This window comes from Cinclus cinclus, chromosome 26 (assembly GCF_963662255.1).
Source record: "Cinclus cinclus chromosome 26, bCinCin1.1, whole genome shotgun sequence".
NCBI classification, from domain to species: domain Eukaryota; kingdom Metazoa; phylum Chordata; class Aves; order Passeriformes; family Cinclidae; genus Cinclus; species Cinclus cinclus.
In genome coordinates this window covers 6109862-6137555 of record NC_085071.1, presented here as the reverse complement: position 1 = coordinate 6137555, position 27694 = coordinate 6109862, and the positions used below count along the sequence as shown (strand labels likewise).

Here is a 27694-nt window from a genome sequence, read left to right as displayed (position 1 = left end):
GCCTCTCAAAGCATCACCCCGAGCCTCAGGAAGGGCGTTATAGCCCGAGGCCGCGGCAGCTGGCTGCGCAGGAAGGCACGGGAGGGATCCATGGCGCGCTGAGGGGGCTGCACAAGGCCGGGGCGCGCCGTCCCCTCACGGCGGGGACGCCGCCGCCATCTTGCCCCGCGCGCTCCCCCTGCCCTCTCTTTCGGCGGGAAAAGCGAGGCCCCGCGGGCGCGAGCGCGGGGAAAGAGCGGGAGAGCGGCAGCGCGCATGCGCCTCTCCCGGAGGCGGGCCCGCGAGCTCCCGCGCGAGGCCGGAGCGCATGCGCGCTGCCGAACCGGGGCAGGATTTTGGCGCCGCGCTTCGCTCTCGCCGGAAGCCCCCCGGGAAGTCTCGCGAGAGGCGGCGCGCGGGCGGGCGGTGCAGCTCCCCCAGGGTCGCCTCAGCCGCTCCCGCCGCGCCCGGGCCGCGCTCGCTCCTTCCCTCCCTCCTTCCTTCCCTCCTCTCCTTCCTTCCAGTCTTTCCCAGCGCCGCCGACATGTCCCGCTACCTGCGGCCTCCCAACACCTCGCTCTTCGTGCGGAACGTGGCCGACGACACCCGGTGAGTGGGGGCGGAGCGGGGGCTCGCGCAGGCTTTGGCGGGTTCGCTAGGCCGCGGGCGCGGGGGTCCCCCCGCAGCCGGGGGAGGGAAGGGGGCGAGCCCGGCCCGCTCCCTTCCTCCGCTTTGCCTTCTCCTTCCCTCCGCTCTCCCTTCTCCCTGCCCTGCCTTCCATTTTCCTCGCGATGCTGCTCGTTCCCCGCCTCTCCACGCGGATCCGTTTCCAAACAGCGTCCAGAAAGAACAAAGCTGGGCCGCAACAAAGTGAAAGTCCCGCAGCCGCCTTTGAGTGTGTCCAGCGGGAGATGCAGGCGGGATGTGTCATCGGGGCGATGCTGGACAGCCGCTGGAGTTTGGGATGCTCCACTGGAAATGCAGTATTGCTGCTAGATGGGAGAAAATAGAGCAGTTGTACCCAAAATTCCTGGCGTAGCCGGTCCTGTTAGTGTGGGAGCTTCTGCCGGTCCAGGTGGAATGTTCCTGCGGTCATTGTTGTGTACCGAGAGCCCGTAAGGGGAGAGAACTTCTCGCAGGGAATTGAAACAACAAAAACAGAGCATTGCACAGGTTCTTATTTATTCCTTACATATTTTTAGTGAACTGCTGGTTTTCCTAATTTCGCTTTGGCAGTTAAGTGATACAGAACATCTTTGGTGTTTATCATCTGTGGAACATTTACAGAGCCTTGTTGGCACAGAATGCGTTTTACAGAGCATTCCCGTGCTGTTATTTTTGCGTAGAAACTGTGGCGATCTAGTCCTATAAAATGTGAGTTTTCCAACTCTGCCTGGGTGACTTGGATCAAAGTTGTTCAGCCAACAACAGCAGTGTGGGCACGATGGAATGGAATTAATTGAGAACACTGATAAATAACTTCAAATTAAACTTGTACTTTTTTTTTTCCCCAGTAGTTTATTTTGCTTTAGCAACACCTGAGGGTGATTATTTCCAAATTCTTCACAATAATCTGGATCCTATTGAGGATTCACCTTAAGCACAGAGGTGGTTTCATTGTGAAATCTCCAAGCTGGTGGTAGTTCCCCTCTGCCAGCATTGAGTGTGTGATTTTTTTCCCAACTGATGCAAGAGAAATGTAAAAATCCTAAAAACCAGTAGTAACTCTGACATGCCACCTAAATACGCTATTACATCAGTCATCTCATGCAAGTTTTCGGCCTCAAATGTCACAAAATTAAAGGTGGGGAGATAATGTGAATGAGAAACCTCTGTTGAGGAGAGGGTGTTGTTCCAGGGGTAGATGCAGCTGGACAGTTTTGTCTCAGCTCTCTAAAGCAAACTCTTTGGAAAAACTATCCTGAGGGCATGAGTGGCTGCTCACTGAGATCTGTTCTGTTTGATGTGGTTGTAAGTATTGATCATCCTATGGAAATGAGTCTGGGTGACTGGTTTTTTCTCATAATGTTTATTTGGATCTCATAATGGATGTTTGTGTGTTGCAAAATCACTGTCGAGGTACTTGAATAATAACAACAATAGTTTAACAATCCTTTCCTGCACTTTCTGCCAACCTTGGTTCCATTGAATGAACTGATGTGCATCTCTTCTCATTTTTATTTTTATGCTGAAGGCTGGTTTCAAACTACCAGGGTGTATCTTGAGCATCCTGAGACTTGAGTGTTTCAGAAGAGCTCTGTGCGCTATCTAAACGCTTTTTTCTCCTCAAATAAAATTTTGCTACTTTCATCCTCCACCAAATACTTCCAAAAAACCAGGGCTGGTCATACGAATTGTAGATTTGCTTTGTTTTATTTTGTTTTGCTGGGTGTTCTGGAGCACCCTGAGCAGTGCCAAAGCCATATCAGGTGTTTGTGGTGTTGCAGGTCCGAAGATTTGCGCCGTGAGTTTGGTCGTTATGGGCCTATAGTTGATGTTTACGTTCCACTTGACTTCTACACTCGTCGTCCCAGAGGATTTGCCTATGTTCAATATCCTTTCTCCAGATGGCTCATTAGTGAGGGGTGTTGAAGTTTGAAATTCAAGTTTGTGTAAGAGGTAACCAATCTAAATGAAAAAGCAGTTTACTTTTGTGTTGTATCTAATAAGTGTCTTACTTATGTCGTGGTGTTTCGTTAGTTTTGAAGATTAACTTCTCTCAATTGTTCTTTGCCTTTTTTTTTTTTTTTTTTTTTTGCAAAACTTAAGTCCAGTAATATAAAAGCTTGCTTATGTCACTGAAATTAATAATATATGATTTAAATGAAAATTTATCACTGACTCAAAATTGTCTAGCACGTTTTTATTATCACTGGTGTGTAAGTAAAGTTGTGCTTAGCAAAATGTGGCTGCTATTCATTGTTAATTTTAACAAATGGGAACTGGAATCACTTGATCAAAATCAGATTGTGTAAAAAATGAGGTGAACTTCTTTCTTTAATATTGTCCCCTAATTTGCTGTCCTCTGTTGTTGCCTCAGAATGTAAAGCTGTACAGTAATGGCGACCCCAAAGAGAAAGCATGAAAGAACCTTTAGAGTAGAGTTCAACAATTAAGGCAAGTAGACAAGCCAAAGACCTCTTAAGGATCAGGCTTGAAGAGAAGGGAGAGTTTGGGAAAAGAAAAAATAAAGAAAAGCTGGAAGAAGGACAAGCCATAATGGGAGACAAAGCTTCGCTTTATCTACAAAAGGGGGAAAAGGTTGTTTTTCAAAGTTAAAGATAAAGCCATCTGTCATTTTTGGCCAAGCATCTCATGACAAGTCCTTCTGACAAGCACTTAAAGAGTTAAAGGTCAAGATGAAGTTGAATGGTGGCCAAGATTAAAGGAGTCATACCTGATGTATCCTACAGAATAACAGTTCTTCTTCTGTCTGTCATGTAAGCAGTAATTTGATGAATTATTCTGGTTTAGTCCATTGACAAAACCTGTAATATTTCTCTTGTGAGTGCTACTGTAACTGTGGTCTGAATGAAATGGAAGTTTCTCTCCTGCAGAGATGATGCTGCTGAGAAATAAGTGGCCTGGAGGGCAAAGGCAGCTCATTGTTTTGGGTCCCACAAGCTGGAATTAGGGGTGTAATTTCCAGCATTTAAATAAATGTCTGTCACTGTACCTTGGTCCTGAGTGCCAGTGCAGGGCTCACAGTGTTTGCTCTTCTCTCACACTGGGGAGGTTCTGCACACAGGGCTGTGACATGGCATTAGTTAAACCTAAAATCAGTTTTTAAAAAAAAAAAAAAAAAAAAGCTTTATTCCAATTCTAAAGTTAATATTTACTGTTGGTATGTCCAGAATAATTTAAGAACCAGGGCTTAATTTTAATAAACTCAATGTAGTGGAGAGAACTAAATTGCCATTAATAAGTGTATTTTGAAAGGGTGTACCTTTGTTTTCTTTGCATAAGTACAAGTGGGAGAAGAAAAAAATTAAGAGCATTACTTAGCAAGTGCCTGCTGATGGATAAATTCATGGTCGTATTACAAGACTGTAATTTTATTACAGGAGTTCTCAGATAGCTGTTGTTTAATTAAAAAAAAAAAACAACCACTAGAGTGGCGTAACAAAAGAGCTTAAAAGAAAACCTGTCTTTAAAACGAGAAAACAGCTTGATCATTTTGACTTTTATTTTAAATACCAAATCTGTTAAACTGCTCAAATTCCCAAGTACCTTAACACTGCCCACATTTGAAGATGTCCGTGATGCAGAAGATGCTCTCCATAATTTGGATCGAAAGTGGATTTGTGGTCGGCAAATAGAAATCCAGTTTGCACAGGGGGACCGCAAGAGTAAGTGCCTGGAGTTAAATTTCAGCACCAAGCGCTGCACGAGGTGCTAATTGTTGTGATGTGTTCTTCTTGAATATAAATAGCATTTGGATGTTCTGCCTTTTATCCCGTAATTGTTAATGAACTCGTTTTAATTATAAATGGATAACTAAGTACAGCAGTCACCACAGTAGTTCTGTAGAGCTTTCTGTGCAGCTCTGTGTGATTTCCAGGATTGAGGTAATGTCTTCATTTTCATTTGGCGTCAGGATGAAAGTCAGGTTTCCATTTAAGGTGGAGCAGAACTTGTATTTTCAGAACAGATGAATGTAAAGAGAATTTAGGTCTTTTTAATCTGTTGTTTGTGTGTGTAATCTTAATTTGCAGGGAGATAGAGATTTGTAAAACTTGGCACAAACTTGTTGGTCTAAAGCAGGACTGTAGTACTCATGTGATACCTGGGAATAAAAAAGACTTAAAGGTCTTTAGTTACAGCTCTCATAGAAACAACCTGACTGTCCAGTTCTCCCTCAAGTCCTCACAATTAACTTTATTGGAGTCAATGGAAATTCTGTTTTCCAAAGGACAAGTTTCTGTCCTGTTTATAAACATTGGGATTTCTAACAAGTTTCTGAGCAAAATTAACTAAATCCATCTTAGTGTATTGCAAGCAGCACCAAGACAAAATTTGAAGCCATTTAGTACAGGGGATGTTTGTTACACCATGTTTAAAATACTTGGAGCATGGTCTTTGGTTTGAATTTGATAGAAAGGAAGGAGAGCTGTGCTGCTCAGAGGAAATATAGTGGAAGATTAATAGGTCCATTCATTCTTAATTACTTAAATAACTAAGCTGCAGGTTGAAAGTGAATTGTTTTACTGGGGGTTCCTTTTGGAGTCAGACTTCTCTTAGTGCGGCATCCACCAGAGCCTTTGTATAAGGTGGGACTTTAATGATTAAACACAGCTGCGGGTCAGGTGTGATGGTGTTGCTGTGCAGTTAGGAAGAAGTGTTTAATTAGCTTTCACTGACTGGGTAAATTCAGGAATGTCAGGCAGGATGTGTCAGTCTTGGCTCTGACCTGCTGTACCAGTTTGCAGCTGGCCTGAAATCACCTCGGCCAGCTCTGTGTTCTGGTTTTATGGAGCATTAGTCTTTTCTGACTGGTTTTGAGGGGGTTTTTTTGATGTTGTTGTTTGTTTTGCTTTCTGGATTTACAGTGCCCCCAAGGCTGCATTAATTTGTGTGCAGTGGTTAAAGCAGCACAAAACAAAGGGCACAGAGCAGCCTCTCCCTGTCCCTTCATAAACATCAAATCACCAACGAGCCTTTCTGCTCAACACCAAACACGCGGCTTGGACCTTGAGGTGAAAAAGCAGAGCATCGTCTTCACTTGCAAATATTGCTATTTTTACAGCACCAAACCAAATGAAAGCCAAGGAAGGGAGAAACCTGTACAGTTCTTCTCGTTACGATGACTATGACAGATACAGGCGGTCTCGGAGTCGCAGTTACGAGCGCAGACGGTCGAGGAGTCGCTCCTTTGATTACAGCTATAGAAGATCCTATAGCCCCAGAAAGTAAGTGTCCCACAGAGAAAATGTGGGGCTGGCCTCAGCTGCACAGCACAGACACACCACGCTATTTCATTGTTCCACTTTTGAATAATATATAATTTTTTTAAAAAAAATTTTCTATCGTGGGAGTATCCACTGGGAGTTGCGTACCTTGCATGCTGCATCTGATCAGGGATAGTGAATGAAACAATTCTGTGCTGCACTGGAGAATTAACTAAAAGCAAATGCACAGCTTGAAAGTGGAATGTGTTAAGTATTTGTGCGTTTACATAGGTATTTGTCACCGTTTACTTTTTCTGATGTACCTTTTTAGCAGTAGACCTACTGGAAGACCTCGTCGTAGCAGAAGCCATTCGGACAATGATAGGTAAAAAACCACTTTTTACACCCTTTAAATTGCAAACTAGATCACTGTATTCCTTTAACTATAGGTTTAAAAAAAAAAAAGTTTCTCCTGCAAAAACGGTAAACAATTTTTGATGTACTAGATGTCTAAGAATAGTGTTTTTACATTCAAATCTCCTCTCTCCCCTTTATTCTGCTAGGTTCAAACACCGCAATCGATCTTTTTCAAGATCTAAGTCCAATTCAAGATCACGATCCAAGTCACAGCCCAAGAAAGAAATGAAGGCTAAATCACGGTCTAGGTCTGCATCTCACACCAAATCTAGAGGCACCTCTAAAACAGATTCTAAAACACACTATAAGTCCAGCTCAAGATATGAGAAGGAGTCGAGGAAAAAAGAACCAGCTAGATCCAAATCACAGTCAAGATCACATTCTAGATCTAGGTCAAAATCCAGATCGAGGTCTTGGACTAGTCCCAAGTCCAGTGGCCACTAACAGTGTATCCATGTTGGTTTAGACATGTAAGATTCATTTACACACAGTTCAGTTTACTTAAATTATCAGGAATATGATGTTGCAACAGTGCTAAAAAATATTTTCTTTGTCAGTTTTCCCTGTAGCCAACAATGGTTGAAATTAAAACAGTGTTGAGAAGCCACAGAGAGAGAGAGAGAGAGAGGGAGAGAGAGATTGTCCACTTGGTTAAATGTCATGGGCAGCTACTGATTTGGTTGTGGTGTCTCTATGTATATTTCTGTAAAGATTTGCATTTTTAATGCTTAGATATTTGGTGGTGACTTGATTGATCGTAACTTGCAACATTTGTCCTTTTACAAATGTCACACCCATAGAAAAATTGGTACCAGTTTGTGCTGGGCAGTTAAACCAGCTGTTTAACTGGTTCTTCAGCTCTAAACTTTGTGAGAAAGAGGAAAACTGGACAGCTGTAGTGCAACACTGGCTGCTGGGAAATCAGACTGGCAGTTTGTTTCCATGGCTCCAGGGCAGGTTTTGGTGTTCTCTGTGCCCACCAGCACCAGCAGGTTGGCAGATGGAGATCTGTGGAAGGAGATTTGGGAGATTTCTCTTTAGACTGCTGTCTGGAGAGATGGTACTAACCTTGCATGTACAACATGGGCAGAGAGCTGGGCTTGGAGCTCACTCAGAGCCTGTGCAGTGTCCTGACCCATTGGGATAGAGGCTTCACTGCCTCTGCCCTGGCTGCTGGTGCTGAAAGTGAGGGGAAAACCCACCTTGAAATGGAAAAATCTAAATTCAGATTGCAGCAAACGGCAGAGCAACTAAATACTAAGTTGTGTGTACATTTTATGCAGTTTTTTGTATCCTCAATTTTAGTGAGCAGTTAACCATAAAGTTGCTTAGTTTTCCTGCTGTTAGATACAAGTAGATCGTTTCAAGTTGTGTGTGTACAGTATATAAGAACTAAACTTTTATGCCAATGACTCCTGTGGTTAGTTGGTGTATTCATAGGTATCAAACTGTAGCCATCTCCCTGGGTTACCAGACTTGCTTTTTACACAGCAAAAAAGCAGTTGGTCAAGCAAGTCTGAATCACTCCTTCCTCAGAATGGATAGTGGTTTGGTTACAAGAACTCATTTTCCTTCAGAACAAATGTTTGAAGTTGGATATGAACAAGAGCTGCATCTCTAGTTATGTAGTGTATCACTAATACAGTATATTTAGAAAATTGAACGTGAAAAATAACAAACCCAGTGTGTAATCTCACCAGTATTTCTCTAGAAGGCAAGATCCTTTGTTATGGAAATGGCTTTTGACATTGTTTTTCTTTTTTTTTTTCTCTTCAAAAGCCACCATCAAACACTTAAGTGTTCCTCCCTGTCTGATGATGTCTGTAGCTTATAAAGACATTGATTTCCAGAAGTTCCTTTTTCAGAGAAATGTTTTAGGGTTTGGATTTAGTGTTTCAGCAGGGCCTTTAAAGAAGCGCAGATGGCTTTGGGATCTCATCAGCAGAACGTGCTTAGGGCTTGATCCTAGAACCTTTGTACATTTGATAGTATTTCTAACTTTTTCTTTACTGTTTGCAGTTAATGTTCATGTTCTGCTATGCAATCATTTATATGCACGTTCCTTTAATTTTGTAGACTTTCCTGGATGTATAGTTTAAAAACAGCAAAAAGTCTATTTAAAACTGTAGCAGTAGCGTGCAGCTCTAGCAGAGGAAAGTTGTGGGATTAAACTTTGTATTTCCTTTCTTATAGAGGCTTCTAAAAAGGTATTTTTATATGTTCTTTTTAACAAATATTGTGTACTACCTTTAAAACATCGATGTTTTGATCAAAATAACTAAAGACCCAGCTTATTTTCTGCTTGCTGTAAATTTAGCAAACATGCTGTAATAAAAAAAATGAAGGAAATACTGATCCACTGGAATTATTGTAGCTTTAGAATTTGGCTCCAGAGCATGGTTAGGAGTAGAGCTATGCATCCCTTATGGAGTAAAATCCTTACTATGGTATTTCAGCAAAGGCAGGGATTTTTCATTTAGTGTGTGAACAAATGTCACTTCACATTTTTGAAGGGGTACAAGACAAACTGAGAACGCTAAGCAAATGTTCTACTCTAATACGTTGAATTTTCTTTGCCATTAATTTTCATTATTGCTGGATGGACTTGCCCCATAGGTTATAATTCAGGTATTATTAGCCAGGTTATAAAACTACTTAAAAGCAATGACTGAAGGTTCATACAGAATCAAATTTATAGTATCACCGTATCAATTTATAATTGCCATATCAAAACTGGTGTCAGCAGTGGTTCTGTGGAAGGTGGCAGCAGGGATGGAGCTGTCTCCTGGCACTACTGTGTACCCAGCTGAAGGTTCTGCCCTGAAAGGCAAAAATCCTCTGTAAAGCACTGAACTGCTTTGATAAACCCACTGTCACCCGTTGTAAGTGCTGTGATTATTTCTGCTCCTAACAGCAGAAACCCCCCACTCTTCTCAGCTTTATAGATTAATTTATATAAATACAGTCTTCACGACTAACTCCTGCTTGAAAGGGGTCCTCGTGCCTGAGTGGGGGGGGAGCGTGGCTGTGTCTGCCAGGGACCTGCAGGGACTGCTGTGCTTGGTCCTGGTGCTGCTCCAGCTGCAATGGGAGCTGGAAGGGTGGGAGGAGGGAGGAGAAATCTCCATGTCCAGGCAGAATAACAGTAACTGTTCCTTAACTGTTGTGTCAGCATGTCCTTATATTGTGTGCCTCAGCATTTATGTATAGCACAGTTTAATTTTTGTTTTGAAAATCCAGATCGTTGCAAGTATAATGTAGTGTCTGCCAGTTCTGATGGTTCTTTCTTTCTCTCCCAGAGGTAGGACTAAACTTTGACTTGACTTGTGTATATGAACAAGCCAGAAAAGCCGAACACAAACCCACGATGTTTCAAGAGTGCATGAATAAAGATGTTGTCCTAGTTCTTGCTCCCATGGAAAAATTGTGAAGAAGCTGTTCTGTGGGCCTTTCAGTTGGGGACGAGTTAGCAGGATGTGGCCAGAAGGGCAGGGAATGTTTATGCATTCATGCAAGTCAAGCCACAGCCCATCTAGATAACATCTCCCTTCCTTGATGCAGGTATCCCAGTCCTGCCCTAAAAAATAAAAAAGCAGGAGCCTGTCTTCTGCAAGCTTCCTGCAGGTTATGCACAGCTGGAATGCAAGAACTTTGCAGGCTACAAAAGATCATGTCTAGGCATCTTTCTTTTGGAGTCTCAAGAATGGTGGGAATTACGTTTTTCTGTGGTAAAACTAGATTTTGTCATTCCTGCAAAATTTGTAGAATTGAAGTAGTATGTAAAAAAAACAAGAAAAATCTGCTGAAAGTAATGGCTGTGCTCCAAAATATCTGCAGTGCATCGAGTGGTGTCAGCAGTCATAGAAGGCTCTATTGGAACTTCTTTTTCACCTAAAGTCCATGCACCCAACTGGTAATTAAAAATCTTCAATTTAGTGGTTAAGTAGCTGGGTGTTTAATTAGGGACTCTGATAGACTGGTCTCTGAAAGCTCAATGTTATCCTTTCTATGTCTTACCAAGATGTTTAATGTACAGTATCATGGTTTTACTCGAAGTGGAATCTTATGGTTTCAATGTTGTTTTGAGCTCTCTGCTTGGACAGAGCTTTTTTCCTTGCCTGTAGAGTCTGGGGTGAGAGCTCGGGGTGTGCTCAGAGAAGGGCAGTGGGCACAGCACTGCTGCTCGGGCCTTGGCAGGGATGGTGCACATGAACATTTTGAAGTACAAAGGGATAAAATTGACACATTTTTAGGACATAATCACCCATTAAGAATTGCTGGTTTTCTCCATTTATCTTGTAATTTGCTTAAAAAAGTCTGTAGTCCATTGCTATAATATTTGTCTAAAGATGCTCTTGCTGCTGAGACTATTGTAGGAAGGGAAGACTCTGTACCCTGTAGTGTGTTTGATGGGAGATGCTGATGTTTTATTCATCCACATCCTTTCTTCTTGAGTTTTGTGTTCCATCTGTGCAAATAACCCTGTGAATTGGGAATAAAATGTACAAGTTTTGACTATAACTTGAGAGCAACTTCTGACTTAATTAATCCAGCTGTAGTCTGTGGGAGATGGAGCCCCCAGTGCTGCTTCCCAGGCTCACCAGCTTCTGGTTTTGTCAGGAACATTAATTAGTGTTAATTCTCAAGCCCTGTGTTCCCAAACCACTGGAAAGGCATGAAGGAGAAGGCTGCAGTTAAAGAAACCTCTCTTGGGAAGGGAACTGCCAAAAATTAGGTCATTCCACTTTTCCATTTCCATCTGAAAACACAGAGATGCTGTTAGGGGGTAAAAAAAAAAAGTTTATTTAAATGTTTTGTTTCCAATTTGTACCAACATCATCAGTGATTGACAATTTGAAGTAGAGGATAGCTAATTCATTAACTGGGATACAACTCAGACTCTGGTGAAGGTCCAGATCACAACACAAGTTTAAGAGACTGCCAATTAATTAATTCCATGTGAGGTGGAACAATAATTTTGTAAACATTCAGCTCAGCTGCCACTGCATTTGGAATGTACAGAAAAACACCTCCAACCATTTCACAATCTGCAACAGGCCTATTCAAATTAAAGCACTCTGTTTTTTTAACAATCCTTGTGTTTTAAAAGCTGCTCCTGTTGTCACCTTCCAGCTGTTCTGCTGCAGGATCAGCTGGAGGGTGACAGCACAGGAGCCACCGTGCCTTGGCCTCTGCCCAGGGATTTTAGCAAAGACTGGGACTAGATGTTGTTTCACGGAGCCCAGGTGCATTTCAGAAACACAGAACTATTACAATCCTTCAGTTGTATCAAGCACCCAAACCCAGGCATTTGCATTTCTTGTGACACACTTGATTTGGAACATTTCAGTGCTTTTTCATCACTGACCACACACCGCTCCTACACATCCACAACAGGAGGATCCAAAACTCCAGCAGCTTTATTTTTTTTTTATTTTCTTTTCCTTTAATGAAAAAAAAAAATCTAAATAAGCCTCTTTCGCACCGATTTTGCTTTTTTTAAAAAAAAAAATATTACAACCAAATACAATGTGCATGTTCACTGCATGTGAAGTGCAAGGGCACAGCCACAAATTTTTTTTTTTTTTTTTTTGGTTAATTTTTTTTTTTAAACAAAATACCATTTTTTAAAACCAGGCCACGTACTCAACATGGTCATCTTACATTCAGCAGTTTTGTACTAAAAATACTTCTGTGCAGGAAAGCCCAGCAGAATTTTACATATTCTACAATGTTTTACATGTATTTACATGGCTCTGTCTTCCCTGTGAGAACATCTCTAACACCTGCCCCAAACTATTAATTGCTACAAGGGAACCAATTTAAGATCAGATTAAGGAACTACTCCCACTTTTTTAATAAAAACTGATAAAAATGTGGTTTAGAACTCCTCAGTGCAGTGGGCATACAAAGGATTTAAGGGAGTTTTTTTGGCAGTCACCTGGCAATGCTAGGTCTTCAGTTGGCACTCAGGGAGATTCCTGGGAAGCACAGCTGGACAGGATTTATGGATCTGCCCGAGTTCTTCCACACCTTTCCAGAACATTCCAGATGGGAGTCAGGGGCTTGAAACGCTCAGCCACAACTGCAGAAGTGCCACTAAAGCTCACAGGGACAGGAAAGAGAATCAGCTGTGCTTCCCCTTGTGCCCAGGAGGAGGTTTCTGCTCTGCAGAGTGTTTAGCAAATCTCACATCAGTCAGAAAAGCAGCAAATAACCTGACTAAAGTTTTCAGTGCGTTTTTTATTTTCAGTTCATGCTGCATTAAGTTAGGTAAAAGGTGGTTTTCTAACAATTCAAAGTCACAATTCCAATTTTGGAACGCAGTCCCATTTTTAAATACAGTAAATGGTGACTGCTCAGGATCTGATTGATTTTCAAGAAAATAGGTATTTCACAGTGAGGTGAACACAGCATTGAACTTTTGAGGTAAAATATGAGGGGAATGTCAACTTTGACCCCTCTCCAAGTGACTAACTACATGCAGCAAGAACACCTGGTCTGCACACCTGTGCAGCTGGAGTTGGGAAAAGCAATGCTCACATTTGAAACCCTGACAGTCGAAATCACTTCTGAAAATCACACAAGTTACAACTCAGGCCTGGACTTTCAGTAAGGTTTTGAGCTGAAATGTCATTATTTCTTTATCAGAAGGTTTAAAAGGAACAGGTACCCAGTGGCTTGGTGGTTTAGGCAGAACACTTGGGGAGGGTGGCTCGCTGAACTTGGCCCCAGCATAGTTCTGGTTGCTCTGAGGGGTGAACAACAGGTTGTGATTGGGTAGAGCAGGATTCCAATTGGGATTCTTGGGGAAGTGAACGTTGTTCTTCCCCCCTTTCTGCATGGCCTGCCATGCACCAGGAGAGGAGCTGCAGCTGTGGCCTCTTTCCTTCTTCACGTAGGTTTTCATCTGAGAATTCTGGTCTTTGTTCTTCTGCCTGTTCTTAAGTTGCTGATGGTTCTTGGTGGTATTTCTAGCCTGGGGAATGGGAATGTTGTATCTTTCTCCACCACCCATCTTCAACTTAAATGTCACCTGTAGAAACAAGATGAGTCAGCGTAAGTATTTTTTACCCTTTCTTTTTTTAAACCAAGTATTTCAGATAATGTTTAGATATCAAGCAAAGTGACAAAAATCGATCTAACCAAAACTCACTCTAAGCACACCACTTCTCAGAAAAGGTGTAACTGGAGGAATGGGACTAACAAAAATTCGCTCAGAAAATGCAGAGCCAGATTTTATCAAGTCAGTATTGAGTGTTGTACACACTTAAATTCAGCCTGTTAACACCTAAAGCTTGGGCAAAGTTTGCACTGATAAAGCCACTCCCCAGACTTCCTGCTAAGTGTGAGGATTGTTCTGATAAACCCAAAATGAACTGAAAACCACCTCAAGTGGAACAGATTTAATTCAGTTCCCAAACCCCACACCCAGATTCCAGCAGAGCACTTCCCTGCCAGCTCTCCCTGCAGTGTTTATTTCCCCCCTCCCACCTCCATTTACCTCTCAGTGGTCTTCTCCGATTCCACACTCTCCAACTCTTGCCCCCTTTCTTGCTTCCAAGCCTGAAAAAACAGGTGCTGCCTTGTGCTGGACTCCTTCCTTTGGCTGGGAATAGAAGTTTTCATGGGCTGACCTGCTGTCTTCAGCCAGGGAGCCGAGCCTAACATCGGATTCTCGGCACAGAAGCACCAAGGGAGAAGTCCTGCTGCAGAAAGGAGAAAGAAATTTCAATTCAGATTAACGAAACAACTGTTTCACTTTGGGGTGGAAAAAAGGGCAAATGGAAATAATTCTGAGAATTCAGAGTCAGCTGTGTCTCTTTATGTGTTAAAGATGACAACATGCTATAAACAAAATCCCAAAACTCCACCCAAAAAGACAACAGTTTTGTCTTTCTCTACTTACATAAAGATCATCATCATACTTAGCATACACCAAGTAAAAACATTTTGTTCTTGCTCTCTCTTAAAAACCATTTTGAAAGACAACCAAGCACTTTATCCCTTTGGTTTTAGTAGGGAAAAAGTACAATAGACAATACTTTAGGAACTGGAACCAATACAAGAAATACCCACAGTGTCCAAACCCTTCCCCCGCCATCAGAGAACTCCGTTTGTCATTTGTCAGCTGTTTCTTCGTTAGCCAAGCAATTCCTTAATAACTCTTACACTAATTTCCTGTTTTGCTCAGGGCTTATCTTTTCCTGGGATCTCTTAAGATTTTAATCTTGACGCACTCGAGCCTGTTCAGCTCCTGTCACTCTCCAAATTCAGCAGCCCCCTGCCCATCCTTCCCACAGCTCCAGAGGAGCCGCCCATCCCCATTTCCAGCTTCCTCCTTGTTTGGACTGAAACCAAAAGCCGAGATAACGCCACCGGCCCCGGCCCAGCTGCCGTCTGCTCCCGCCGACCGGAGCTTTTTCGCCTCCGAACTTTCCTCCTTCTTTCACCGACATCTGAGTGGAGCCGGGACCCCACCCCCGTCCCCCCTTCCCCAACAACGGAGCGCAACATGGCGGCGGCCGCGCCCGCTCCTTCCCGCACCGCTCCCCCCTTACCGACTTCTGTCCGCTCCGCTCGCCCACAAGCAGCAGGGACACACTCGGCCCTTCAGGAACCGACCCCGCGCTGCTCCGCCGCCACTGTCCGACCCCCGCCCTCAGAGTTCCGCTCCCTCCGCTCCGCACCGCCCCTCTTTCTCCCACACAAAATGGCGGCCGCCTTCTGCGCCGTTTAACACCCTCTCCCTCCTCCCCCCCTCCGCGGGGCCGCGCGTCCTCAGCCAATGGGAGCGCGCCGCTCGCCCGCTCCGCCAATGGGAGCCAAGCCCCGCCTGTTGCCGGGCGGGCCCGCGGCAGAGCGGCCGCGGCGCGCGGGGCCGCCATTTGAATCCCCTCACGAAGGGCAGCGCGGGAGCGGCCGCTGCTCTTTGTCCCGCCCGGCCCGGCCCCTCCGCCGGGCACCGCCCGCAGCTTCCCCCGGCCCCTCTCCACAGCCCCCGGACACGCTGCCAGCGGAGTGGCCTCTGTTCTTTGTCCCGCCCGGCCCGGCCCCTCCGCCGGGCACCGCCCGCAGCTTCCCCCGGCCCCTCTCCACAGCCCCCGGACACGCTGCCAGCCGCGCCCCGCCCGCGGATTAGCACAACAAAAATAATGGGCAGCGCTCGCGCCAGCTGCCGCTGGGGGCTTCAAAGAGGTAAGATAATTAACAAAAAAAAAAAAAAAAAAGAAAAAAAGGGAGAAACGCACAAAACACCCGGCTGTGCCAGCGAGGGCCGTCGGGAAAAGGGATTCAGCGAACAAAGAGTAAAATCCAGCTCCCCCAGAGATCCCCGCTGCGCTCTGATGTCAAATGGAGAGTCTCAGGTTTGTTGAGCCCATTCCCTGCGCCTACATTTAGTTAAACTCTTTAATGTTTAAATTTGAAGTATTGAAAACGACGTAGAGGGATGTTTCAGGTCAAAATACAGGGAAAAGCTTCCCCAGGTTTAAACCAGCGCTGTGGGTATGCAGAGCCCCTAGCAGTGGCTGCAGTTTGTGTTTATATTCGCATTCTCTTATTTTGCCTCAAAGGATCATTTCAAAGAAACAACACACATTATTTGGCCTTTACCATGTGTAAGATGAATGAAAATTAGGAATATATAAGAAATTTGCACATGTGGGAGTGTTTCCTGCCCATCACTGAGAGGCCAGTCTAGCACTGTGCACCACATTAAAGGTAAAAAAAAAAGGAAGTTTCAAAGAAAATGGAAAAGAATGAGCTCAGTTCCAACCCCACCAAAATATGGCAGTACTTAAAAAAAACACGTGAACATTCTGAGTTTTTATTTTGAGGTAAAATCCCTGGATTGAGTTACCCTGCATTTTCAGGTACAGAAGGGAAAAATTACATATTCCTGCTTAATCACTAAAACAATTTTTTTTTTTTTTTAACTGACCTGGTATTACCGGGCTGTGACACAACCCAGACAAAGACTCTAAAAAGAAGTTTGTATTCATTGTGAAGTTATTAAAAAAAAAAAGCTTATATTTTAATACACAAGATGTGTTGACATACCCAAGCCCAGACTTTTGTTCCTGTTCTTTATTGTATGTTTGCTCAAAGCAAGCTGAAATTAATCAGGTTGCCTCCCTTTGCTTTGGATTTCTTGGCACAATGTTACAGCTGAGGTCGTTATAGCAGCTTTTTTTTGTCTTTGGATGGAAGACAACAGTATCTGCTGTAAGCCTTGAAATTCCACTCATTAATAAACAACTCTCCTATAATGCACATCAGCAGATTTTTGCTTTGTTTCTATCTCTAGTGCGTTTATTTCTGCTAAAATGCAGTCTCACCACAGCGTGTGGATGTTTTCAAGCCAGGACATGTCAGTGGGATTAAGAAACAGCATTTTGCAGGCTGCAAATGTTCTGTTCTCTTGTCTGGGGAGCACAACAGCCTGTACTTTTCAAGTCAGATCAAGGATGACACAAGGTCTGGCTGTTTGTCCCCACTATCTTTGAGATAATTAAAGAAACATCTTGTCTTTCAGAGCTGGTTTTGGGGTCAGGCTGACACATTTCGCCTGGGGGAGCAGGAAATGTCAGTGAGAAGCCATTCCTGTATTTGAGCAGCAACTGTTCCACTGAAACAAACTGAATCATTGGGAGGCCGAGCAGGAACACGAGAGTATTTTTTAAATCAAAGAGGCAAGTACCCCAAACACCACAGAGTCCAGCTTGCAAAGTTCTGTGTTTCACTCTTCAGCTGTTGGAGCCCTGGGCTGGTTTCCTTTCCTGCAGTGGAAGGAAAGGAGATTTTCCCAGAGCTGTGGTAACCACAACACAGACAGAAGCACTTGAGCTCCTGTCTTCCAACCTGAAGACACAGCACAGACTGAATCCTGAGGTTCTGTCCCAATCCTTTATCATCACCACCCACGATTCCTTCAACAGGAGCTACTTCACTGCTTCAAATCATGATTTTTAAACAGTCTTCCTTTTCAAAGGTCTCAGTGTAACATCTGTGACTCCTAAGCCTGTGACACTACATCAACCTCAGTTATTTTACCTGCCTCCAGGATAATGCTGTGCCCACCCTTCACATCCTGCAGCCCTCCAGGTGCTACAAGCCCAGTTCCAGAGGCAGAGCACCAGAACACTGTTGGAGCAGGACAGTGTTTCCAAAGCCACCGTGCTGTGCCACGTGGTGACCTCAGCTCCACGACATACCCTGTACACAGCATGGACAGCAGTTTTCTGTTGTGCAAGTTTCTGCTCTGTCTGGATTATTCCACTTCCTCCAGGCAGTCCAAAGATGACTGCAATAAATCCCAGCTTCCCTCATGTTCCCAGAGAGCTGCGTTACCCAAATCCTTCTCAGCTCCCCACCATGGTGACAGCACCTCAAGGATTTCCCCAGCCACCTTTAATTTTCACTCAACACCTCCGCTCCCTCTCACAGCAAACATTAATCCAGCCCAGGGAAGCAGCTCTGTCTGTGCTGGCACTGCCACACAACCAGCAAGTCCCAGTGAAGACAAAGCCTCCAGAGCTTCATTAGCCCCAAATTAAGATGTTTCCAACTGTGGCTGAGATGGATTTCAGCACACATGCTCCTGCCCGAGTGTTTCAGTGGAGCTGCTCAGCCTAGATGCTGCAGGAAATCTGCAGCACGGATGACTCATTTGCTAAATCAACTGTGAACCATTGCCCCAGTTTTATTTCACAGTGACGAGTTTCCGGCAGTGGGTGACTTTCAGTAAACCCAAGATGTTTACTTTTTGTGGCTCCAAGAGCCCCACGACACACTTGAAAGTCGTTGCATGTTTCCACCTGAGCCAAACAGTAACCAGATTGTTAATCTAAGTTTCCTCATGAGGGAAACGTGCGAGCTTGTGTTTTCTTTAAAATCTCTATGAAAGCACTGGCTATACAGTAATGTTTAGAATATCCTTCTCTACCTGGCAGAGAACTTGTGTTCATCAAATAAAGCTCAGGGTATTCACAGCAGTGACCTAAAGGAACTAAGCAGACATTTGAACCTCTGCAGAGTGAACAGAGAAGAGTCTCAAGAAGCCAAGCAATACAATAAAACTACACATTTTAATTGCTTAGACCTCCTTATAAGTACATTGACATAAGCTTTAGACATGAATTAAGTTGGTGTCCACCAGTACCTGAGTTACATCAGCTCCAGAACACAGAATTCCCTCCTCTGCACGGCTGGAGCTCATGAGTGTGAGTTCACATCCGCCACTGCATTGTGCATTGCTGAGTGTGGGTGTGCACAGCACCCAGCAAACAGCACTAGGAGTTCAACCGCCCCGGACACCGACAGATCAGTTATCCAAACCCCGAGCCTGGGGGGGTTAAAAGGCTTGTGCTGAAGCAGCTTTGTCACCGCTGACAGCCCCACTCTGGAAAACAAACACATGCAGGCACGGCTCCCGAGTCACAGCCTGTTTTCTGCCTCAGCAGCTCCCCGTGAGAACCCACACCGGCTCTGAGTCACAGAACCCTGCAGGAACCTTCAGCCCGTTTAAATCAATATGCCTGGTTCACATCCTATCAACAGGGAAAACATTTTCACCTGAACCCTCCACAAGAGCGGCAGAGGTGTTTCTGTACGGGAGAATCCCTCGGACAAGCCCTGTTTGCTCTCAGGAGCTGTGTTAGACACGGCAGTAAATCTGGGGGGGAGTTTCTGAGCATTTTCTCTACGAGTGCAGCAGAGAGTCACACCTTATCAAGGTGAGCAGTGCCCCCACCCTCAGTCCCATCTGCTCCACCCAGTTTTCAGACTCAGCCCCAGCAAACACAACAGTCAGAGGAAGAGGAACAAATCCCTGTCCTTCCACAGAGCACAGACACCCTTCCTGCAGGGGCTGGTGTCCGAGTGTCCCATCACATGCTCTGTGTCCCAGGGCTCTTCACTCTGCTCTGCAGACAGAACCACCACTGCCTGCACAGCATTTCTTCGACCCTGGGTATGGGGCTGTTCCCAAAGAAGGGTTATTCCAGGCTGGATTACCTACAGTTGATGCCAGGGGGAAAAATCCAAGCTGACCAAAAAGCCTTTACATTACAGGAATCAGCTGTAATGGTTTTCCTTTAGTCTGGCAGGAGAATTTTTGCTACAAATCAGAGTCAAATCAAAAGCTTCTAACCATGCTGCAATAATAATATTTTTTTTCTATAACACACATTCCTGTGACACAACAGTTCCCTCTGCAGACAGAGGAGACTTGGGTCCATATTTCACAGGATGCTGCTGGATGTGAAGCATTTTCAGAGCAGGGAATAATTTGGGGCCGGGTGCTGCTGTTGGAACTCAGGACCAGTATAATCTTTCTGTTTCTCACCTGCTCTTTACAGTCTCGTACCTGTTCCTGCAAATTTCTCACTTCCTGGGAACGGGAATGGAAGAATTATTTCATGAGACACAGCTGACAACCCATCATCTCTTGTGCTTACAGCACAGCCCGTGATGCCTCTCATCGTTTTTGTGGTTTCCAGAGAGGGGGTCCCAGACCCGCCCAGCCCCGAAAGCCTCCGACAGGTTCCTGCAGAGCCAGGGAACCCCCTTTACCCGGCCGGGGACCAGGAGGAAGCGCCGAGTTCCCAGTTCTGCCTCTTTCTCAAGCTTTCCCCGATCGCTGCCCGGGTTTCCCTGGAGAGGGCAGCCGAGCACCGCTGACCTCCGGCGGCTGCTGCGAAACCCCTGAGCCTCCAAACGGTGCCAAAGGGGAAGGAGGCAAAGCAAGATTTGGAGAGGACGGGGTGGAACCGCTCGTGCTTCCACCGAATGAGGGAACTGAGATCCCAGCAGGAGGGAAAGTTGAGTTCGCAGGTGGAGAATCGAATTGCTGGTGCTGGGATGGGGCTGTGGGGTGGCTCTGGGGCTGGCAGAGCTGGGAGAGGTGCATCCAAGGGCTAAGGATCATTTCCCTTCGCTTCCAAGGCTCCCCACTACAGCTTGTGTGGTCTATATCCACCACAATGCGGCCAATTCCTTTGGGATTTGGGCGAACTTTCCCCAGTGCCGCGGTGATATTGTCCCTGTGTCACCCGGCAGCTGTCCCTGCTTTCCAGCGGCACCAGCACAACCCAGCCCCGGGCAGCTGCTGGGGGGGAAGTGGCTCCTGGAGGAAGGATGGATGAGAACAGGTACAGCAGCGACCACAGCCTCTGCAGCCCCTAGTCCTTCCTGACCACAGGTACGGTGTAATTGAAGACCTTAAGCCATTTCCCTTCCACTTGCAGAGAGAAAATCACCTTGTTCCTCTGGCATGAGCTGATTCTGTCCAGAGAAATCCGGGAACACAGGTGAGGTTTGTGCTGCAGGCACAGACAGCAGATTTCTGAGCTTGCCCTTAGACCTGCATACAATCGGGTACATCCAGATTTTTTAACATCTGCTTCCTAGTTTTCTTCCTCCCCATACTCTTCCATGTTCCCAGAGAAATCGGGAGGAGAACCTGAATGCCTCGTGCCTCAAACTCTGCAGTTACATGGAGAAATGAGAGGGACTGGAAGGATTATTTCAGCGAGCTGGAGGGTTTGGGTGATTGTAGATATGGCACGAGCAGGCAGCAGAACACAACACCCAGAGGAGAAGTGGGGAAGGAAAAGAAAACCCAACACACATTCTCCAAAAGAATGTGACAGAGAGCAGGGAAGCAGAGGAAGGATTCATACTGATGGATTTCCAACCCAGGAGAATAAATCAGAATGGTTCAACGAACCCAGATGAAACCAGAAGTGCCGTGAGAAGAGAGGGAAGCAGACACTGCCCACAGCTGCAGTGACTGCCCTGAGAGCTGGAGGGATGGGAACCCCCAGAGCATCTGCAGGGAGGTGAGTTGTTTGTGGTTGCTGACCCACAGCATCCTGCAGCCCTGGGTCCTTTTTCTCACATCAGCCCTCGGTGCTGCAGGCTGGGGAGACTCTGCTGCACAGGCAGATTGCTGGGATTAACTGTCAGCTGTTCAGGATAACTGCAAGGCAATGTGTAACTGAGGGTGGGAAATTGTTTTTTAGGATGGATTCTTTCTTAAGGAGAAGGTGAAAGGTAAGTGCTTCATAGCAGGCTGCAGATTGACTTTTTACAGCTGATTTTGGGAATTGTTGATGTTGTATCAGTTCATCGGGAATTGGAGTGACAGGACAAAGGGGAATGGGTTCCAAGAAATTCTTCTTTGTGAGGGTGGGGAGGTCCTGGCACAGGTTGCCCAGAGCAGCTGTAGCTGCCCCATCCCTGGAAGTGTCTAAGTTAATTCCAAAATGATGGAAAAACTTCTGCAACTAAACCAAGAAATCACATCTAAACTAAAATGTTTGCAAAGTAAAAGATACTTTGCTTTTTCAGCAAATGAAATTTGCAAGCATTAGTGACAATTTTTGCATAAATCACTGCACTTGTTCATTGTAGGTAATAATTTAAGACATTTTATTATACTGTAAAGCTCAAAACTCTCAGATATTCTGAACATGAAATATTGAAGAGCAGCGCTTTCAGAGCACTGCAGGCACAATGCACTGGCTGATTGCAGCAGGAAAATTTAATTTTACATTATCTAAGCAACTGGTATGTAACTTTTTGATCAGCAGGATGCTGTGATGGCTCTGTGAATGCAGAAGCCATCCCAAGTGGAAGCAGGAATGGTGCTGCTGCGTGCGAGGCACCGCGAGCCCGACAGCTGGAATCAGTTGCAGCGAGGCACTGAGAAGGAAAAGGGCTTTTTCATTTGTAAATTTAATTTCCCCCGAAGCCAGTTGGAGTTATTGGGCTGGAGTGAGTGGGCTCACAGCAGATCTAATGGGTGGGGAGGTTTTTCTGCTGCTCTGGGCACTTTGCAATCATTGAGGCTTTTTCAGGAATATGTTGCATTCCCAATTATCTTATCTGGATTCTGTTCCTAATAACTCATTCCTCATTCATTCATTGTGTTGTTTCCTGGGGCTCTGCTCTTGTTGCTGGGGGGGGGGTTGTCTATTGCAAGGACACGTTATTTTGGTAAAATATTCCCTACCCTGGGCCTTCCTGCTGGCAGGAGATGCTGTGCTGTGATCAGAGAGTTAATCCTGTGCAGAAACCCAGGGAATCTCAGCTCTACTGCTGCACTTCCAGGGAACCAGTCCCTCTGTGCCACTGCCCCTGGATCTAAAGGAGGGCCAGAAGCCACTTGGCTCTTTCTTGTTGAGCTGAGCTGTCAGCCCATGGGGCTCTGACTCCCTGGGCTTGCCAGGCTGGGTGTGGGGACGTGCACAGCCATGCCTGGGGCTGGAATTCCCAGGGAGGTGGAGATGCTGCTCTGGGAAAGGGGGTTTCCACCCTGGAAGTGGGACTTGCCCCATGGAGGATGCTGCAGGTCAGCTCTCCCCCAGGAGCCAGATATGGGCTGGCACTTTACCCAGGAGCTAAGCTAGGCAGGGAGCAGAGGCCACGGACAGACTAATCCAGGGGCCCACCTGACAAGAGGAAAATGTCCCCTGGGCAGGAAAAAACAGCTTTGTGGCCAAAAAAGCAAAATTAAAAAAAAAAAAAAGAAGAAGGAAAGGAAGTGGAAGTAGAGGAGCTCTTGGCACTGCCTGTGTTTTCATGCTCATGCAGAAGAGACCCTTTGCTGGAGCAAAGCCCTGTGCTTTCCCTCATGGACACAGGAGCTGCAAGGAGGGTCTGGGGGAGCAAAGAGATCTGTCCTTGTCATTCAGCCTGAGGCAGAACAGATGTGGGAGAGGAAGACTGGGGCTGGCTAATTGCTGTGAGTCCAGCACAGGACTTTGAACCTGAGTTTTTTTTTCAATTTAGTGGAGAGAGCTGAGCCAGGACAGGCTGCACAGGAGTTATTTTAACATTATAAGCAGATTCTCTCCCCAAGCAACATAACATCAGGGATGGCATTTTGCTGCCTTCACTCCCTTGCCTGGTGTTCAGTGGTTTCCAGGCTCCTAAAGATGTTAGTTGGATATTGCACAACTGCTAGTTTGAGGATTTACGATGGTCCTGGGAATGCTGGCTGCAGATAATGGATGCCAAGGTGATGCTTAATGAAGAGATGTCTTGGTTTGGATGCTGGGGAGGTTTGGAGACTTGAGGCAGTTGCTGCTCCAGTGGTCCCTGGTGAGTCCTGCTATATGAAAAGTCCATCTGTCTGCTAAATCCATCTCTCTCCAGAGGGAGGGATGTTGTCAGGTTTAATAACAGCAGTTGGTAATTCCTGCTGCCTGTGTGGTGTTCCTGTGAAGGGCTGCAGGAAATGAGAGCGCTGAGATCCGAGGGCAATATCCTGCTCCTGTGTTGTTGCCCCATGCAGGAGCCTGATGTAAGAGGAGGGCAGTTTGCTGCAACACTCAGCCACACATCAGCTCCAAATCCAGGACTCCTCCAGTCTGCAATGCCAAGAAATCCTCATCAGGATTGCCCTGCTCTGCCTGTAACATGCACTGAACTCCCTGCGGTCACTGATGTCCCAGCCCTGACAGGCTCAGGAGTAAAATGTGGGGCTGGAGCTCTTCTCTGTCAGCTCCCAGGCAGCCTCTCGAGTCACTGAGCGTATTTTGCAACTCTTGAAACACAGGAAGAGTGATGAGTGTTGGGGGAAATCAGTGGGGAAGGAAATACTAGTTATAAAACTTGAGTCACTGCTGAGATGTCATGGACAGAGTTTGTTGTCCCCTCCACCAGCAGCTGAGTTTCACACAGCAGGCAGAGGAACCACAGAGGCAGGGGTACAGGTGTTAGCAGCCCTGGCACTGCTCTGTGGCTGTCACACAGCCTGGCTGTGGCTCGCGTGTTTGGGACATTTCCTCTTTCACAAGAGAGCCAAGGGCAGGGAGGGACAGTGACTTGTTTGTTCTGGGGGAAAGGGAACACTCTCAGCTCCGTGCTCTCCTCTCCAGCAGAGGGAACTCAGGATCCCATTACCTGGATGAGGGATCTTGGAAGCTTTTGGGAAGCGGGGATCCTGTTCCATGGGCTTGGGCACAACATTTTGCAGTAATTCAGGCAGGTTTGGGGTATCCCACAGCTGCTGTCTAACCCAGGATGACCTTGTTCCCTGAAATCCAAAGCAGCACAGCTTGGTTTAAACACCAGTGCAATCCACAGAAGAATGGGAGAAAGTAACACCTGAAGGACAAGTTATGAAGATGAAGGGGGTTAAATGCATTGAGCTGCAGAGAAAAACCCATCTTTTGTTGCAGAATACATTGAGTAGCTCAGTATCTGCCCTGTGTAAAATCATGCATTTCCATCCATCACACCTCTGCTGATGCTAAAAGTATTGATAAAATTAATCAAAGCCTGGGTATGGACAGGGATTCTTAGGTTCAGGTGGTCTCAGTCCTGTATGTACCCACTTGTATGTCCAACCTGTATTCCAATATTAATCTCCAATTAATCTCTAATAATACCTAGTAATCACTCCGACTGTGCCACATGGAAGATGGAGGAGGAAACAACTGCAGTGAACTTTGTAAAGCTGTAATGGGCAATGTTGTTTTATATGTTAAAACAGATTTGGTGAGGAATAAATCCTTCAGAGTGCACTTTGTATTCCCAGATGAGCTGCACCGAGTCTCTAGTAGGGCAATACCTCCCATCCTTCTCCATCCAAGCCATCTCCCAGGGCAGCTGCAGTGGGACAGGCTGTTCTGCAGGGCCTGTCTCTGCCCATGGCAGTGTCCCCATCAGCACTCCCCTCCAGTGCTGCTTGGCCCTGAGCAGTGAATCCTGGAGGAGTGGTAAGAGCTGGCTCAGGATTCTCAGCGTTGCTGCTTCCCTCTTGTGGTGAGGAACCAACCTAGGAGACTGAGGTGGTACAGCCAGGGTGTCCTCGGCTGTGGGAAGTGGGTCTTAGCCAAACCACCAGTGGGACAAAGCCTGGAGCTCTGCTGGGAAAGCATGGAAGCTGGCTCCAGTGTTTGGGCCGTGGACCTGAAAGCAGCTCTCTGTGGGCTGATTTCATTTTACTTGCTTCCCTCTAAAGAGGGGGAAGTGCTTGGGTTGAATTTATTGCTTAAGTCCTCTTCACCTCCACCTTTTTCAGAGCATCCGAAGAAGTGCAGAAGGAAGCAGAAGGCTCTCTGTGAGGTCCCAGCTCCAGATAACCATCATGGATACTTGCAGGGTACCTGCAAATGCCTCCAAGTGCAGTGGGAACACCATGGAGTGCTTCATGGTGCTCAGCACACAGGCACAGAAGATTAGCATTGGCATTCTGTGTGGCCTCTTTGGGACAATGTGTGTTTTTGAGAACTCCTTGGTGCTTTACTTGATTTTATCTTCCCCTGGGATCAGGAAAAAGCCTTCCTACCTCTTCATCGGCAGCCTGGCCCTGGCTGACATCCTGGCCAGCATCATCTTTGTCTGCAGCTTTGTGAACTTCCACGTGTTCAACAAGTCTGGTTTCTCCAAGGAGGTGTTCCTGCTGCAGCTGGGAGGGGTGAACACATCCTTCTCTGCTTCCCTCAGCAGCCTGCTGCTCACAGCCCTGGACCGCTACATCTCCATCAGCCGACCCTCGGAATACAAGCTCCTGATGACCAGGAAAAGAGCCTGGACAGCCCTGGCCGTGCTCTGGGTGACCTGTGCCACCATTGCTTGCCTGCCCCTGTTGGGCTGGAACTGCTGCGTGCTGGATTCTGTCTGCTCCGAGCTGTTCCCCTTTGTGGATGACAATTACCAGTCAGGCTGGGTCTGCTTTGTCATGGTCCTGCTGGGCTGCATCATCTACGCCTACGCCCACGTGCTCTGGAGGGCTCGCCAGCACGTGGCCTACATGGAGAAGCACCAGGCACAGGTAGGGAAGCAAAACACCCACATGAGGATGGATGTGATGCTGGCCAAAACCCTGGTCATGGTGCTGGCTGTCCTCATGATCTGCTGGTCCCCCGTGCTCGTGCTCATGATCTACAGCATCTTCGCCAGGCTGAGCGACCACCTGCGCAAGGTGTTCGCTTTCTGCAGCACTCTCTGCCTGCTCAACTCCATGGTCAACCCCATCATTTACGCCCTGAGGAGCAAGGAGCTGTTCTCCTCCCTGAGGAGGGTGTTCTCCAACTTCAGGAGGCAGCTGAAGGTCACTGAGGAGAGCCCAGAAGCAGAGAGCACCCACAAGTCCTCCATGATAGAGACTGTGTGTGAGGACACACACGCAATGTAGGGAGGCACCTGGGGGAGATCCACACCCTCAGCTGGAAGGAAGTCTGGATCACTTTTCTCTTCTGATGCAATTTGAGGGATCAGCTCTGATATAGAGACAGCTCCTGCTGGTGTCACCCTTCAATGCTGGGACATAAAGTGCACAGACTTTGCTCTCAGGCATGGGTTGGGATTGTTGGGGTGTCCTGTGCAGGGCCAGGAGTTGGGCTGGATGATCCTTGAGGTGTCCCTTCCAGCTCAGGATATTCCATGATTCTGTGATAATCTCCCACCAAGGGAGGTTCAGGTTGGACATCAGCAGGAATTTCTTCATGGAAAAGGTGGTCAGGCTTTGGAAGGCGCTGCCCAGGGAGGATTGGAATCCCCATTCCTGCTGGTATCACCTGGATGTGGCACTCGGTGCTCTGGGCTGGTGACAAAGTGGGGACTGGGCACAGCCTGGACTTGATGGTCTGGGCTTTTCCAACCTCAGTGGAACATTCTCACTGTGGCTTAAGGACTTGGCCAGAGCTGGGACAGACTGGACCTTGCAGGCAGCACATTTCTTCCAGCAGGTTTCAGGAGAACTGACCTAACCATGCACGTGTTTGTTGGATGTTATGTGATTAAACATATAAGCCATTTTCCAGGTTTATCTTCTTTTTCACTCCTAGTGCACAAAGTCCTCCAGGTGACAAGTTGAAGCCCAAACTGGGGCAAATACTTTGACCATGAGGAACTTGATTGAGTTTGTTTTTTTGCAAACTATGCAAGAGCAACACTTTTAGCTAAATGGACAATTAAGTGGTACAGGGCCCTTCACCAGTGACCTGGAGCAGCTGGGCTCCTGCCAGCTCCTAAAATGCTTCCAACAGGGATGAGCCTGGCTGGGGCATGGCCACGAGGCCCTTGCACTCTGCCCTGTGTCCCAGAGGATGAACCCAGCCCCCGAGAGGGTTCGGGAGCCCTGCCCAGGCCTGTCTTGGCTGCAGAGGAGGGTCTGGAGAAGGGGGCACTGAAGGGAGACTTACCAAAGTCTTCAGGGCATTGAAAGGACAGCTCCAATCTCTGTTACCATGGACAGGATCCCAGGAAACAGCTGGAGATGTGTCTGGGTGGGTTTAGGTTGGATTTAGGGAAAGGTTCTTCCCTAAAGTGCTGGGCACTGCCCAGGCTCCCCAGGGAAATGGGCACAGCCCCAAGGCTGCCAGAGCTCCAGGAGGGTTTGGACACCGCTCTCAGGGATGCCCAGGGTGGGATTGTTGGGGTGCCTGGGCAGG

The 27694-nt window shown here is 46.5% G+C and overlaps 3 protein-coding genes across 10 annotated transcripts; 2 read left to right on the top strand and 1 right to left on the bottom strand.

Moving 5' to 3' along the window:
- Positions 1-435: 435 nt before the first annotated feature.
- SRSF10 (serine and arginine rich splicing factor 10) lies at positions 436-10781 on the top strand. 3 transcript variants are annotated; one of them, XM_062509022.1, is made up of 7 exons: positions 436-588; positions 2427-2531; positions 4225-4328; positions 5726-5888; positions 6199-6252; positions 6431-6532; positions 9584-10781. In XM_062509022.1, exons 1-7 carry the CDS (start codon positions 524-526, stop codon positions 9600-9602), a joined length of 612 nt encoding a protein of 203 aa, XP_062365006.1. In that variant the 5' UTR covers positions 436-523; the 3' UTR covers positions 9603-10781. The 3 variants fall into 3 exon arrangements, with proteins under 3 accessions (XP_062365006.1, XP_062365005.1, XP_062365004.1); XM_062509021.1 differs by lacking the exon at positions 9584-10781 and having other exon boundaries at positions 6202-6252; positions 6431-9346; XM_062509020.1 differs by lacking the exon at positions 9584-10781 and having other exon boundaries at positions 6431-9346.
- Positions 10782-11067: 286 nt separating this feature from the next.
- On the bottom strand, positions 11068-15004 carry PNRC2 (proline rich nuclear receptor coactivator 2). Of its 4 annotated transcripts, none has more exons than XM_062509122.1 (3): positions 14846-15004; positions 13789-13993; positions 11068-13320 (listed from the first exon to the last, which is right to left on the bottom strand). In XM_062509122.1, exon 3 carries the CDS (start codon positions 13300-13302, stop codon positions 12880-12882), a length of 423 nt encoding a protein of 140 aa, XP_062365106.1. In that variant the 5' UTR covers positions 13303-13320; positions 13789-13993; positions 14846-15004; the 3' UTR covers positions 11068-12879. The 4 variants fall into 4 exon arrangements, with proteins under 4 accessions (XP_062365106.1, XP_062365109.1, XP_062365105.1 ...); XM_062509125.1 differs by having other exon boundaries at positions 13789-13990; positions 14846-15000; XM_062509121.1 differs by lacking the exon at positions 14846-15004 and adding an exon at positions 14364-14604.
- A 4815-nt stretch (positions 15005-19819) lies between these two features.
- CNR2 (cannabinoid receptor 2) lies at positions 19820-27012 on the top strand. 3 transcript variants are annotated; one of them, XM_062508858.1, is made up of 3 exons: positions 19820-20120; positions 20232-21127; positions 25321-27012. In XM_062508858.1, exon 3 carries the CDS (start codon positions 25387-25389, stop codon positions 26434-26436), a length of 1050 nt encoding a protein of 349 aa, XP_062364842.1. In that variant the 5' UTR covers positions 19820-20120; positions 20232-21127; positions 25321-25386; the 3' UTR covers positions 26437-27012. The 3 variants fall into 3 exon arrangements, with proteins under 3 accessions (XP_062364842.1, XP_062364843.1, XP_062364844.1); XM_062508859.1 differs by lacking the exon at positions 19820-20120 and having other exon boundaries at positions 20581-20596; positions 20697-21127; XM_062508860.1 differs by lacking the exons at positions 19820-20120; positions 20232-21127 and adding an exon at positions 21303-21341.
- The last annotated feature ends 682 nt before the right edge of the window (positions 27013-27694 follow it).